Source organism: Gossypium raimondii, chromosome 6, assembly GCF_025698545.1.
Source record: "Gossypium raimondii isolate GPD5lz chromosome 6, ASM2569854v1, whole genome shotgun sequence".
In the NCBI taxonomy this organism is placed as follows: domain Eukaryota; kingdom Viridiplantae; phylum Streptophyta; class Magnoliopsida; order Malvales; family Malvaceae; genus Gossypium; species Gossypium raimondii.
Window position 1 is genome coordinate 57,683,265 of NC_068570.1, and position 15,198 is coordinate 57,698,462.

The following is a 15,198-nucleotide window of genomic DNA, read 5'->3' on the forward strand; positions in this document are numbered from 1 at the left end:
AAAGAAAGAAAGAAAGAAAGAAACTTTCTTTTCTTTACAATTTGGTCCTTTCACCAAAATTTCACCATTTTCACTTAGAAATCAAAAGAATTTTCATATCCATCAAGAGAGAAAGATAACAAGGAGACTATGGGGAGCTAGAATATCAAGTTAGATTCAAGAAATAGAAGCTGGAGGAGAGAGAAAATCAAGTTAAAGATTGAAATCAATAGGACAAGGTAAGAACATCAAGATTTCAATATATTTTTAAGTGTGATATTATTGAAAAAGCATGGAAATGATGTTATAGTAGAGTTTTATTATATAAGGTCTTATGTTTTTGATATATTAGTGAAGGAAAATAAGAAAAGTGATGGGAAATATTATAAAGAAAGGGAATAAGAGTGTTTTAAACTTAGTAATCAATATTTTCACTAAAACAGTTTTGGATAGCAGTAGTAGGTTAACTTTGAAAATTCACCATAAATTGTGGAAATCGAATTAGAAAATGAATAAAATATGAAATTAAATCTTATTGAGTCTAGTTTCTCATATAAGAAACAATGTAAGCAATTGAATTGTAAATCATGAGATATAATAAATTTTGTGAGACAATGTCAGAATGAATTCGGGTTCCCCTATTCTGACTTTGGAAAATTATAAAAAATTGGAGAAAAATAATTATGGGCTTAAATTTAAAATCCCGAATGAGTCTATTTTCAAGAGAAACAAACGGGAACATCATCCAAATCTTGTACGAGGAGATAATTATTTTTTAGTGAAGAAGGGTCGGAACTGTCAGATAGCAGAACAGGGATGACTTTAAAGAATAAACTGTACTTATTGGCTAAACCAAAAATTCTGAAAATTTTATAGTAAGAAGATATGTGAGTCTAGTTTCAGAGAAAATTAACGGATCTCAATTCGGAGTTACATAGCTCAAGATATAAATAATTTTGTGACAATGACTTAAGTGGACAACTTTGAATGAACAAATAAATAAATAGTGAAATTATAGATAATGTTACATATAAGCATGTTATATACATTAAGAATGTGGAATGGAGAGGAGGAGGAGGAAAATATATTATTATTCAACTAGCATGAGTTTTCATTAAAATGGCTAATTTGCATGTTTTAGGTTGAGGATTAAATTGAATAAGAGTAATATTTTAAGGGTAAATTTGTAAAATGTCAAAAAGTGACCAAATTGCATGAAATGAATTTTTTATTATTTAAATTAATAAATTGAATGAAATATTAATTTATATCAAGATTGGGTGGAAATTGAGGAAAATAAAAATTACCAAAATGTCCACAATTTTGGTATTTCGCAATTTAGCTTGGTAAGTTCGTGTAACTTGAATTATATTCTTAGATGATTGAAATATATATATATATATATATATTGGATTGAAAAATTGATTTGAATTGTGAACATGAGAAATTGTGAATTGAATGAAATTGAAATAAAACTTTGAATTACATGAGTAAATATCGGGTCTCGTAGGCCCTATTTGTTATGAATATAATATTTTGAGGATATGTTGTAAAGAATTATAAAAGCACGTTAATAATTTAAAAGTTTTAATTCGGATGAAATTTTGCAACTCAGTTTAATACGTATGCAAATGTATGCCTTGTAGTAATGCCTCGTACCCTATTCCGGCGTCGAATACGAGTAAGGGGTGTTACAATGTGACATCTCCAGATTCGGTCATAACGTCTAGACCAGGTTTGGGGTGTTACAATCACAAAGACTAATGAAAAAGAGTCAAAATCTATCCTTGAGAAAGACCGGTCCAAGTAAGTGAGGGTAGGAGAAAGTAAGGGAAATGAGCCTCAAGTCTCACCTAGTTTCAATTTGGTCATTATTAGTGCTAGTACCTTACTAGAATCGAATCACACAACTGTGATCGTTGAGGACGACAACACCTTAGTGGGTCAACCCATCACGTGGGCTACTCTATTGCTTCTTCTTCAAAAGATCTTTTGCATGCAATGAGGAGGATTGATACGTCTAAGCATGAGATAACCAAGCGCGGGTTTGAAGTGCGGAAAAAACAAGGTCGTGCCAAATCTTCAGGGTCGTTGTCTAAATGGATTGATTCAATGACTTGTCAACTAGATAATCCTGATAATGTTTGGGGATAATCCATGTTTGTCGTGATGTGTTGTTAGAAACAGATTGTTTGGAAGTGCTGCATCATGTTAAGGGTACTATGATGATATAGCAGCTAGATTTGTATGTCATTCATGCCATTCGAGACCTGTTGTGTCGAGGAGGAATGATTATTGGATTTTCCTCTTGGTCTCAACCTCCTGATTTTGTTTTGAATGTGTTGCATGAAGATGTTACTAATTTATCTTTTCCTAGATTGATTGCTATGGATTAGCTTTTACCCTTCTTAGTTAAAAAAAAAGAAAAAGGGTTGATTGAATTGGTATCACTTATGGATTCTAACTCAATTAAAAAATTACAAAAAAAAAACCTTATCCCTTTTACAAAATGACAAACATTACAATAAGAATATTTTTTTGTCATTTTATATGTATTACATCATATTAGCTACTACACAATTTTTTACCTGTTTAAAACAAATCACTACATAAGCTAAATATAAAAACTATATAATACCAACAAGTATGGACGGCAATGATAATGCACGTTGCACTTCCATAAGAAGAATGTAGAATCGAACCTTGAAAATCACATTGTCGAAAGGAACGCCATGAATTCCGAACATATGAAAAATATAAAATAAATTATTACCAATAAAACCCCTCGAGAACATTGTATTATTAGAAAAAGAAAGAAAAACTATGTTATACATAAATGTTGGGAAACAATTGCTAAATTGGGTGTCTAAATCTTACTTGATCGAGGTGGTATACTCTGTTCATTCCTAAAGAAATTATTGGCATCAACAGCAGTCTTCACATCAACCAATCTTTCATAATTCCCATTAAAATAACTTTCTCCATAAACTCTCCCTTCTTCATAACTCCATTTTTTAGTAGATCCAACATCAATATCTCTATAATTGAAATAAGCACTCCTTGGATTTTTAGACACAAACGGTGTCATAAAATCATGAAGTAATTTAGCTTGAGTTGTGAAATTCTTATCTGCTTCACTTCCAGGTTGATCCCAGTTCACTGAGTATTGAATTTTATACAGGTTTCCGGCACGGTGGGGGAACGGCGTTTCATCGGGTTTGATTTGGTCCATTCTGCCGCCGTAAGCATTGAAAACCATCCCGACTTTGCCGAGTTCGATCATTTTTTGCCAAAGTGATTCTAACCCAGATTTAGGGATTGGGGTCTGAACATAATCTGATTTTCGTTTTAGAAAACCGGCGTCGTTAAGATCCCGATCGAGTAAAGCCGTCGGTGGTGTACCTAAATCGAAATTAGCCCACCATAGAACTGAATCGATCCATGTTGTTTCATTACAGTTTGATTTTCCGATGGATAATTCCGGGAAATCTTTTTGTAGAAGAGATACGAGACTATCGGAATCTCCCAAATACAAAGCGATTACAGAGATTCTCGCCGTTTTTTTCTTGTTTCTCGTCACCGGTTGTAAAAGCATTCTCATGAACAGATTCTCGTCGGTCGTCGGAGCAATGGTTTGCCATTTGAATGTTATATCGGTGGCGTTTTCAGTTAATAATCTTTCGATTCTGAAAACGGTGACGGTTTCCGGTACAGGGACGAGTTTTATTTTATAAGATAAAACAACGCCGAAACTGGCTGCTCCGCCGCCTCTTATAGCCCAAAAAAGGTCCTCCCCCATGGTTTTCCGGTCAAGGATTTTTCCGTTCACGTCGACTAATTTAGCATCCACGACATGGTCCACCGACAAACCGTACTTTCTTATCAAAGTACCATACCCAGCACCGCTTAAATGACCACCAACGCCAACAGTAGGACAAACCCCCGCCGGAAAACCATGAACTTTACTATTTTTCCAAATGTTATAATAAAGTTCACCGAGTGTAGCACCAGCACCGACCCAAGCTGTTTCATCAGCCATATTAACCGTTATTGACCGGAGATTAAACATATCGAGAACAAAAAAGGGTTTATCAAAAACATAAGACAACCCTTCATAATCATGGCCGCCGCTACGGATTTTGACTTGAAACCCAAGTTTTTGGGAACAAATAACGGCGGCGGAAACATGGGATTCATCTAAAGGAGTGATGATGATGAGTGGTTTAGGGGTTGAAGAAGTGTTGAAACGGGCGTTTCGAATGTAAGCACGTAGAACAGAATTATATGAAGGGTTGGATTTAGAGACTATAATGGAGGAAGCTGTGTCAGTGGGAATGGATTGGGTTAAACATTGAAGAAGGGCTTGATGAGTAGGATCTGGAACCGCCATTGAATGATACAGGTTGAAGAAGAAAACTACGGATAGAAGAAGGTACGGACGCATTGGATTCGGCATTGTAGTGTTTGATATTTTCTTGGGGCATTTGTTCGAGTATAAGCTTGATCTTCACATGGTCTTATTTGTAGCATATATAAGAATATATTGGGAAATGGGAGATTTTTTTATTATTATTTGATGAATTAAGAAAAAAAAATCAACTTAATTAATAAATCTACTTGATATTTGGCGCTCACTATGGGTGTAAATGTAAAAAAATAATTAGTGGGTATTTTTTTATTATAATTTAATTTGATACTCTAATTATTAGAATCTTATTTTCGAGAGTAGTATTCGAATTGACGTCCAGTCGATCTAAACCTCTACAATCGAAAGTATTGTCTCTGTTTTGAGGTTGTCTCCAACCTCCGTAGAGAGCTTTGCATAGTTTACGAAGGAAGACATCTTAATTATTAGAGATAGATACCTGTAAGACTCGAGAAAAATATTAATATGGAGTATGTGAATAATAAATATACCTAAGTGTCCCAGTATTTGAACCACCAATCAAGGCTTAAAGGTAACATGTTTACAAACGTATTTTTAATATTTTATAAAAAATTACACACTTAAAACTTCTAATGCACTTTTTCAAAATTTTATCTACTTAAAAGAATTATGTATTTTCTATATATATATATATATTTTTTTTTGAAACACAAGTTATTTGACTAACGTGTTGTAGGTTTTTCTTGGAGTTGACTAACCAAAGTCTTAAAAGTTGTTTGAAAACTAATTAGTGTTCATGTTCAATACATTAATAATAAATAATAATAAAATTTTATTATTTTAATAAAATAATATTATTATTATCCAATTAATTCTATAGAGAATTAAAAGAAAACCTGGGATGGAAAAGTTATTTTTTAATATTATGAAAGAAAGAAATCTTTGTATTAGAAATCGGGTTGCGTTTTTCCTTTTATTTAAAGAGTAAACAAAATTACATCTATTTCTACTATTAAAAATTGATATGGTGATAGAATAATTAAACAAATAGGTATATATATCTCATTTTGACATATAATAACCAGCTTTTTAACGGTAAAAATAGATGGAATTTTTAATAGAATAATCAATTTATTTTAATCTAATATATAAAAATTATTTTGCTCAATTTTTAAATAAAATATAATTTGACTTTTAGTACAAAAATTTTCGAATGATATGAGTAATAGTGGAATATTTGTTAGGGGAATAGGAACTCAGCAGCACACAGCTTTATGTTGTGGGCAACTAGGTCCCGTAATGTAACGTGGTTACCTGCTTGCCTTAATAAATAAAAAATTATTAATAAAATTAATTTTGACTTTTCAATTTCGGCGCCTATTATGGATGAAATCTTAAAAATGTTGCCTTCTCCACTATAAATATTTATTAGCCGGTATAATGTAAATAAATACTAATTTTAGGGTAAATTATAAAAATAGCCATTTTTGTTTGCTTCAGATTACATTTTAGTCACTTATGTTATCGTTTTGTTACAAAGTAGTCACTCTACTGTTAAGCTCTGTTACGGGGTCCTACGTGGCAGTCCAAATAGGTTTTAAATGCCAACTTAGATGCCGTATGTGACAGTCCAAAATAAATGTATTTAATTAAAAACCTATTTTCATCCCAGCAACTTGACATTCAAGTTGGCATTTAAAACTCATTTGGACTGTCGTGTAGGACTATCATCAGGGAGGTAACAGAGTTTAACGGTAGAGTGACCACTGCGTACAAAACGATAATATAAGTGACTAAAACGTAACATTTCAAACATAAGTGACTTAGACGTAATCCAAGACAAACAAAAGTGACTATTTTTATAGTTTATCCTAAATTTTATTTTTCATCATTTACGACGAGTGCTTAATATATTTTTCTGAATTGTATTTCTGAACAAATTAATAATTTTTCCTTTAAAAAATCATAAAAATATGAAAAAGGAATTATTTATCATTGTTTATCTTTAAAAAGTTCATTGATTTGGACCCTTCGTTTAAAATTAAATAATTAAATATAGAAGGATAAATTTCAAAATATGTGCAATGTTATATGATTTTTATTTTGGTACAATAATTGAATTTAAGTTAATTTTGGAGAAGGTGAACATCGGACCAATAGACCACAACTTGGGTTCTATGTTATATATGAATTTGATTTTATGTAATTTTATTGAATTTAATTTTCACAAATTACTAACATAATTAGTAATATACAAATATTTTGCATTTACGTATTTATATTTATATAATATATAAATAAATTTATTTATTTAAAAGTTACTGATTGAATCAAAATCAAAATTTTATTTGTACGATTGCATCAAATCAAAATTCATGTATAGTTTTAAAATTTATACTAGTATAAAAATTATCAATATTTATGATCATAATCGAATGCTATCTAGATTTTTCTATGGGTTGGAAAGCTTGCTTAACTCAATAGGCTCAATCCTACTTGGACCAGGCTTAGGATAAAAAATTTGCCTCTTGAGCAGACTCGACTCGAGTTCAATTTAAATGATAAAAATATTTTAAAATTTAAATTTAATTATAAAAATATAAGAGATATTAATATAAGAAGATATTTTTAATATTTTATTAATTTTTAAACAGCAAAATGAGTTTTCTTAAATAGGACGGGTCTATCCAATAAGCAACTCTAATGTTAGCTTGATGTCATAAAGTCATAAAATTTATGGGCTATGGAATAAATTTGGACACCCTGATTATCTTTTTTTTCTCAATTAAGTATAATTTTTTAACATTAATTCCATTATAGATTCTTTATCATATATACTTTTTTTGATATAATATCTAAAACTACCCAGAGCCCCTCCTCAACCCTTGAATAAGAGAATAATACGCTTCAGCACACTCGAACTCACGCCCTCCCCTGACCGATAATAATATCGATGACAATAAAACTAAGACTCAATTGACTATAATTAAATATAATTAATTAGAAGTTTGAGTTTGAAATAGAATATATATATATATATATATATATATATATATATATATATATAAAAGGAGATTCTTTATATAGAATTTTACTTAAAATAAAATCCCAATCTAATTTCTTTCTCTCCTTAATTTTCGGTGCCAAAGCTTTTCCATTTTTTAAACGAGTAATGTGATAATTGTCTGTCCATTTCAAGTTTCCTTTTAATTTATCAAAAAAAATAAAAAAATCAAAGATTCCTTTTTCTTTTTTCCTTTTTAATTACTTTTTGGATTTGGTTAATTAGGCATGTTTGAGATCAATGGGCATTGGCCGAACTTTGGACGGCCATTTCAAACATTATGTTATTATTATATTTAATAATAATTTTGTATTTAAATTTAATATATAATAGCAGATTGAGTCTTAGCTCGACTGAGCACATCCAAACCCACGTCCTCCTATATTGATAACAATGTTTATGCTTGAAACGCATTATCCTCCTATTTATGGGTTAGGGAGAAGTTATGGGTAATTCTAGGCATTGTGTTATATATGAAGATTAAATGTGAACAGAACCTATAATGAGATTATTTAAAAAAATAATATATAATATATATAGTTATTAGTATGAAAATAATTTTATAGATTTGATAGCAATTCAAGCATTTAGTGGGCCCGAGTGAAGATTTGATAATAACATTAGGGTAAACTACACTCAAAGTCAGTAAACTATTTGTAAGTTTACATTTTAGTCGTTTAATTTCTAAAAGTTATAAAATGGTAAATGAGCTATTCAAAAATTTTCATTTAAGTTACTAGATTTTTAAAATAGTTATTGTATGGCTTCCTTTGTTAGTCCACCATTTGCACAATCAAAAGCTCTCATTCTCCTTTTCTTTTATAATTTAATTTTTTATGAAACAACTTTGAACATTACAAATTTACGAACCAAAATCTAAACAACTTTCTTCTTCGATCTCCAGCACTAATAATCATATTGACTTGGATCTAAGATGTGTTTTTTTACTCGTTGATGGGTACTGATCTACCGTACCAATTGTCAAATCATCACTGAAGCTCACTAATCAAACTTAAAAAAAATGGCTTAACAACCCAATGACTTAAATAATAACTTTCGAATAGTTCAGTGACTTAAATGAAAACTTTTAAATAGTTCAGTGACCATTTTGTAACTTTTGAAGTTGAATGATCAAAATGTAAACTTACTAATAATTTAATAACCTTAGGTGTAGTTTACCCTTTCTTTTAAAAATTCAAGTTGCTATGTTATAATAATATTGATGAAATTTCATTTAAACATAAATCTCTGGTTCCAATCTATTATGTGTGTGATGAAATTTTATTTTAGCTTTAAAAATATATAACTCAATTTCAACCTTCAAAAATAATTTATGACTTCATCTCTACTATTATGTGTGTACCTTGTTTAGATAAATTACGATTTTCGATTCTGTATTGAGTCTTACTTGATTATATATATAATTTATAGTATGTATTTGTTGGTGGAATTGTATTTGTAAACAAACTCGGTTTAATATATGCCATTATTCTTGTCTTGCTCATTCTAACCTTTGCTTTTGTCCAGCACGATATTACTAATTTATTATTATGATGATGATAATGATGATGAGGTTGAATGTTTAGTTATCAATACGGGTGTAAATGAGACACAGTTGCTCATAGGTTATTTAAGTTTGACTTGAAATAAAATTGAACTCAAACTCTCAATCGAGCCGACCTTGAGCTTAGTAATATTCGACTTGAACGACTTGTGAACTTTATTGAGTTTGTCATATTTTTATATTATTAAATTACGTTATTACTCTTAATATATATTATTAACTCTAAGCTTAGTTATTTAACCAAGCTTGAGCTTGACTACAAAATTTGGTAAATGAGCTTAATCAAGCTCAAACTCGAGTAATTTGATTATATCTTGAGTCGAGCTTGAATTTAAAAATAAATATTTAATCAAGCTCAAATCGAATATCAAACTCTAAAAGCTTAAATTGAGCTCGAACTTAACCGTATTTAAATTCTATTCAATCCAATTACACCTCTAATTAACGATATATCCTTATTGTTTAGATTTATTTTGAATTTTAGAATTTGAAATGTGTTTCATATCAGAAACCCTGCATATTATAATAAGGTATAAAATAAAAGAAAATAATAAAAGTAGCAAAAGACTTTATAATTTGTTTTATTTGTTAGCATGTTTGACCGATCTATCTTAACTATTTGTTTATATAATTTTGAGGTTTTATATAGCTAATCTCGAGATTATAATTAGAGAAAAGATTGGATCTAAGTAATGTTACTTTTCAAGAATACTAATGCGATTTACTTATACACTATGATATGCAATCATAATAAGATATGAGATGACTTTATGAAGAATTATTTTAATCATTTATATCATTATATTAAGTATAATTGATTTGATGAGATTTGAGCATATTGAAGTTTGATTATTGTATAAGGAAGCCTTGTTGGAAGTTGTTATGGTCACAATTACAGCAAAGAGTTACAACTATGCCTTTAATTTCTCGAGTCGCATTACTTGCTTTATTTGGAATTAACAATCTTTTCAACCAAAAATGGTTGGGTCATAAATTTACTAATATTATGGGCATTTGTTGGCCCGAAGATTGATTTTATGGAGGAACAAATCTTTGAAGATTGAATCGATCTAGATCAAGCAAATCATATCTTTGTTTTGTGAGGATTGGCTTGAATGATTTGAAGACTTATAATCCTACACTTCACTTTAGAAATGTCTAAATAATCCTAAACTTATTATGATACTTGTCAAACCTTTTTATATGACTATTTTAGCAGGATCTTGAATGTAATTGATAGGTATTTTAGCAAGCTTAAAATTTTTATATATTAGGGGTTTGTGTAAGATAGAGTTAAGGAGAATGATTTGTGTTTGAGAGTGCATTTTGTTAGTAAAATAAGCGTGTTACTTCATTTCCAGGGAAAGCTTAGAGGGTGTTTGGTGTGATTGAAATTTATTACTTTCCATGAAATTTAATTGGTTGGAATATGATTCAAATGTTTGGTATGCAAAAATTAATTTATTTTCTTTAGAATGTAATATTCTCACGGGAATTACTTTCTTACAAGTAATAGAAAGTGATTTCCTTGATAACAGATATGAAATTACTTTGCCATGTTGATGGAAAGTAAAAGGATTTGCTAAGACATTTGTCTACTATATTTTTGTTATAAATATTTTATTTAAAATACACGTTTTGTTATAGATATTTTTAAAATATCGTTTTCATTAATATTAAATCTTAGTATCAAGATAATTTCAAGCCATATATATATGCAATATATGAATACACTTGAATTTATATCTACAATGTAATGAGGAAAATTTTACAAAATTTACATATTCACAATCTTGAGTTAATATACAAGTAATTTTTCAAATGTATTCATGTAACGAATTCAACCAAAACTGTGAGGAAATCATAACATTGTGGACTAATTCAAATATTTGTTAAAAATTAAAATGATTGAAAATATTGAAATACATTAATATTATATTTTATTTAATAAGGATAATTTTGTGAAGTATCCTTACACTTATCCCAAGAAAGTATCAGTATATCAAACGCTCCCCTCAATCATATTTCATTTGAACCATAACATGGGAAAACACTGAACGCTTCCTTAGTGGAGAGAAACCTATATCTCAGGTGCTGAGATTGCTAGACTAATGAGTGGTAAGATTTAAATAATTGTTTACAAAAGATTAAAGATAAATGAATTTTCACTTTGAACAAAACCCCGCAAATGTAGATGAAAACCAACTTGCAACCAATTACTTTTGTTTTTTTGTTGTTTCGTAATTCTTCTTGCAAAAATAAATTGTTTCTTCATATCGATTTTCATCTTATTAGATTCTTTTGTCTAGTGGGAAGTCTTACTCTCCCAAGTCTAATTCTTTCCGAAGCCTTATGCTTTTTCATTCAGAGCTTTCTTCCATTCTAGTTCCTATAGGGTTGCATAAACATTTCTTTTAAATATGATTAAAATTAGTCCTCACAACACGAAATCTAGAAGACAATCCTTCATAATGTAAATGTGTTTATCATTTAATTTCATGATTGAATGATTATTTTATAGTATAATTCACAGTAGTTGCTTCGGCACAATTATAATATCCTATAACTCAAACTTAGCGATTGAGTCAGGTGAAGGGTGTTATAATACTTTTGAATGATGATTACACTTGTATTTAATAGTAATGGACACAAAAGTAATGGAGGGGAGTCGAAACCTTTACTCAATACATTAAATTTCTATTGATGTTTGTTGTGTTTCTTTGATTAATTTTAGTTGTTTTGATACTTTCTTTTTAATACTAAACAAGGAGTCAAATATTTTGAATAATGATTTAGAGGAAGTTTAAAATTAAGAATTTATTGAGCTCGACTGTTGGTTGTAAGTTCAGTTGCAACTAGATGAACAATGGAAAGAGTAAAAATAAAAATGGACACAGAAGTTGGTTACGCAATTTGAAAAAGTTACTTATGTGGGGTGTCGAAACCATTTTTTTGAATCGGGTCGACTTTTTATTTGAAAAAAAAATGAAAATGGACATGGGAGTAGCCACCAATCCATTTTGATGAGGTGGGATCGGGTCACCTCGAAAAGTGGTTGTTTTTAATAAACGGTTTGATTTATTAAAACAATAATTTTTTGAGGTGACCCGATCCCACCTCATCAAAATGGATTGGTGGTGACTCCCATGTCCATTTTCATTTTTTTCAAATAAAAAGTTGACCCGATTCAAAAAAATGGTTTCAACAGCTTGGCGATTCCACTAGGGACCAAATAAGAAAGTCAAGCCACGAGTTTATTAGTTCTTTTCTTTTTGTCAAAAATTGATAATTTGGGGTTAAATTTACGATCCTTTCATTGCATTTCATATTTATGGTCTACATCATTTTGATATGTTTGCTTTATTGGTTCAAGTCTTTTAATCTCTACATATTACACGGCATAATCGGTTGATTTTACCCTTTTAAACGGGAGTGAAAAACTATTCCTTCATGAGGTCTTCACCTTCGTATAGGATAGCAGATCACTTTCGGGATACATCCGTACCTATGTCTTCATGAGATTTTCATCTTCGTATAGCCATAGGGAAATGTATTCCCCCGAACTGAACTCGGTCCATATGAGCTTATAATGGGTGAGGATTGAGGAATCTGCCGGTTCAAGTACCCTTACTTTAGAACCAAACTGCATATAATGAGCCCTCGGAGCCTGCCCTAGGTAGAACCACGCCAAAACCCTAGTGGTCATCCAAATAAGGGATCTTTTTATTTTTTATGTTTTTGTACTGACATGTTTTCTTTTGTTTTGGTTATGATTGCATTGCATTTTCATCATAGAAAAGAGGTGTTGATTCACATTCAGTTGCTAAATAGAGAGCTTGTCATGAAAAATGGATTTCTTGATAAAGTGGAAAACAATGCGGTCGTCTAAATATGGTTCGAGAAAACGTAACGAGGGAAGGATGATAGTCTGATGAATGAGTACACGACTTTGCTTCGTTGCTCGAGGATTCAAGCTGACAAAGATTATTCGAGAGCCACCAATGTTCCAAATTTCTTAAAGAAGCTAACGGGCATCACGAGGATGAGTGAACAATGAGTCGCGACTTGGATCAAGCAAAAAGGAGATAGATGAGGAACCCCTTTGAAGAGTTCACGAGATTCGATCTTAACATACGGATATGAGGAAAAAGATTGATGTCTTCACTTTGAGTATTAGGGCAAGACTGTATATGTAAATATCCGTTTTATGTAAAGAGATTTGTTTTCTAGTAAAGTTGTTCTAATATAATTGAATCAGAATCAACGCCTCTTTTTGCAGTCATTCCATTCATCTACATTACATTTCATTGCATGCATTAAATTTCACAAAAGGACCCTAATTAATCAAAATTGTTACAGTTACCTTGGAAACTAACAAAAATCCACCAACTAAATATCGCTACGGTACCCGCCGCAAAACCAAAGAAATGGATCAAAGATTAGAAAGATTAGAACAAATGTAGAAGGATATGCAATATTAGTTGCAAGCGCAGTTGCAAGAGCAATTAGCCAAAGTTCAACAAGGCATGAGGGATCAGATGCTAGAATCCCAAAAAAATATGATGAGCCAATTAATGCAGTTACTGGCTGGAGGGCTTGAAAAAAGGGAAAAGCCTAGTGGTAAACTTGGGGATGATAATGAAGACCCTACCTATCCCCCAGGTTTTACCCCGATAAGTGTCCAGGCCCAACCAGACGCTCATCCACAAGGGGCACTCGTTACTATCAGACCCCAACAATATCAGACCGGTACCTCGACACCAATGAACTACCTGATAGGCTCAGGTTCCAATTCGGGGAACAATCCAACCAATCTTGTAGTTCTTGATCTAGACGAAATGACAGAAATAGAAAAAGCAAGGGTGGAACTGCCAAAACAACTTGAAGATCGGTACAGGTGGTTGGAGTAAAAACTCAGAGTAATGGAAAATACTGATTACCATTACGGAGTTGACGCCAAGGATCTGAGTTTGGTCTCAGATCTAGTACTCCCGCCGAAAATCAAGACTCCAAAAGTTGAAAAGGATAATAAGACTAGTTGTCCTGAAGCTCATATCACGATGTTCTGCCGAAGAATGATAGTATACGTTAATAACGACCAATTGTTAATTCATTGCTTTCAAGATAGTCTAATTCGGCCGGCTACCAAACGGTACAACCAGCTGAGCCGTGCCAAGATCCACTCGTAGAAGGACTTGGCACAGGCTTTCATGAAACAATACAGCCATGTAACAGACATGATACTTGACAGAATTACACTACAGAATTTGGAAAAGAAGCAAAGTGAGAGCTTTAGGCAATATGCCCAAAGATGGAGAGAGGTAGCGACATAAGTCCAGCCACCTCTTTTGGAGAACGAAACTATGATGCTTTTCATCAACACTCTGGAAGCCCCATTCATTAACCATATATTGGGAAGCACTACGAAGAGCTTCTCAGATATAGTAATGTTTGGCGAGATAATTGAAAAAGCAATAAGAAGTGGGAAGATATATGCGGGGAATTGTCAAAAGATCAACCCCAAAGAACAAGAAAAATGAAGTGAATAACCTGAGCATGTATAATAAAGGGTATTCCAAATCGGTCACTGTAGGCCAGCCGAGGGCTGTAACCACTAGCTATCAAGGCCCTTCAAGGTAAGAATCCATCTCAAAGCCAAACACAGAAAGACTCCAGTTCACACCTATCCCGATGACATATAGAGAGCTGTATCATAATTTGTTTGATACGTATGTGGTATCTTCATTCTACTCGGAACCCGTGCAACCTCCGTTCTTGAAATGGTATGATGTGAACGCCCAATGCAAATACTACGCGGGAATAACAGGACACTCAATTAAAAACTGCGCTACATTTAAAAAGTTAGTTGAAAGGTTCATCAAGATGGGCATATTGAAGTTTGGTGATCCATCAGGACCTAATGTGGCAGGAAATTCGTTACCGAGTCATCCAAACCCAATGGTAAACACAATAATTGAGAGTGGAGGAAAGAGAACCAAAACCAATGATGCAGAAGTAAATACCCCACTGAAATGGGTTTTAAAACAAATGATAAACATGAGATTAATCATTCAGAATTCAGATAAGAGACCAAAATAGATGAGAAGCTACTGTGAGTTCCACGCTGAAAAAGGTAATGAAATCTAAGAGTGCATTGAATTCAAAGCTTTGGTGCAGAGCTTAATGGATAACAAAGAGTTGGAA

General features: G+C 31.7%; 1 protein-coding gene across 1 annotated transcript; it reads right to left on the minus strand.

Annotated features, from left to right (window-relative positions):
- Positions 1-2,456: 2,456 nt before the first annotated feature.
- On the minus strand, positions 2,457-4,606 carry LOC105773714 (berberine bridge enzyme-like 21). Its single transcript, XM_012595797.2, has 2 exons — positions 2,857-4,606; positions 2,457-2,681 (listed from the first exon to the last, which is right to left on the minus strand). Exons 1-2 carry the CDS (start codon positions 4,433-4,435, stop codon positions 2,572-2,574), a joined length of 1,689 nt encoding a protein of 562 aa, XP_012451251.2. The 5' UTR covers positions 4,436-4,606; the 3' UTR covers positions 2,457-2,571.
- Between the last annotated feature and the right edge of the window lie 10,592 nt (positions 4,607-15,198).

Excerpts from the sequence above, each read along its gene's own strand:
- LOC105773714 (XM_012595797.2), bottom strand. The coding sequence starts at position 4,435 with ATGCCGAATCCAATGCGTCCGTACCTTCTTCTATCCGTAGTTTTCTTC. Across the intron at positions 2,682-2,856 it reads GAGTATACCACCTCGATCAA|GTTCGATTCTACATTCTTCT; the intron begins GTAAGATTTAGA and ends GTGATTTTCAAG.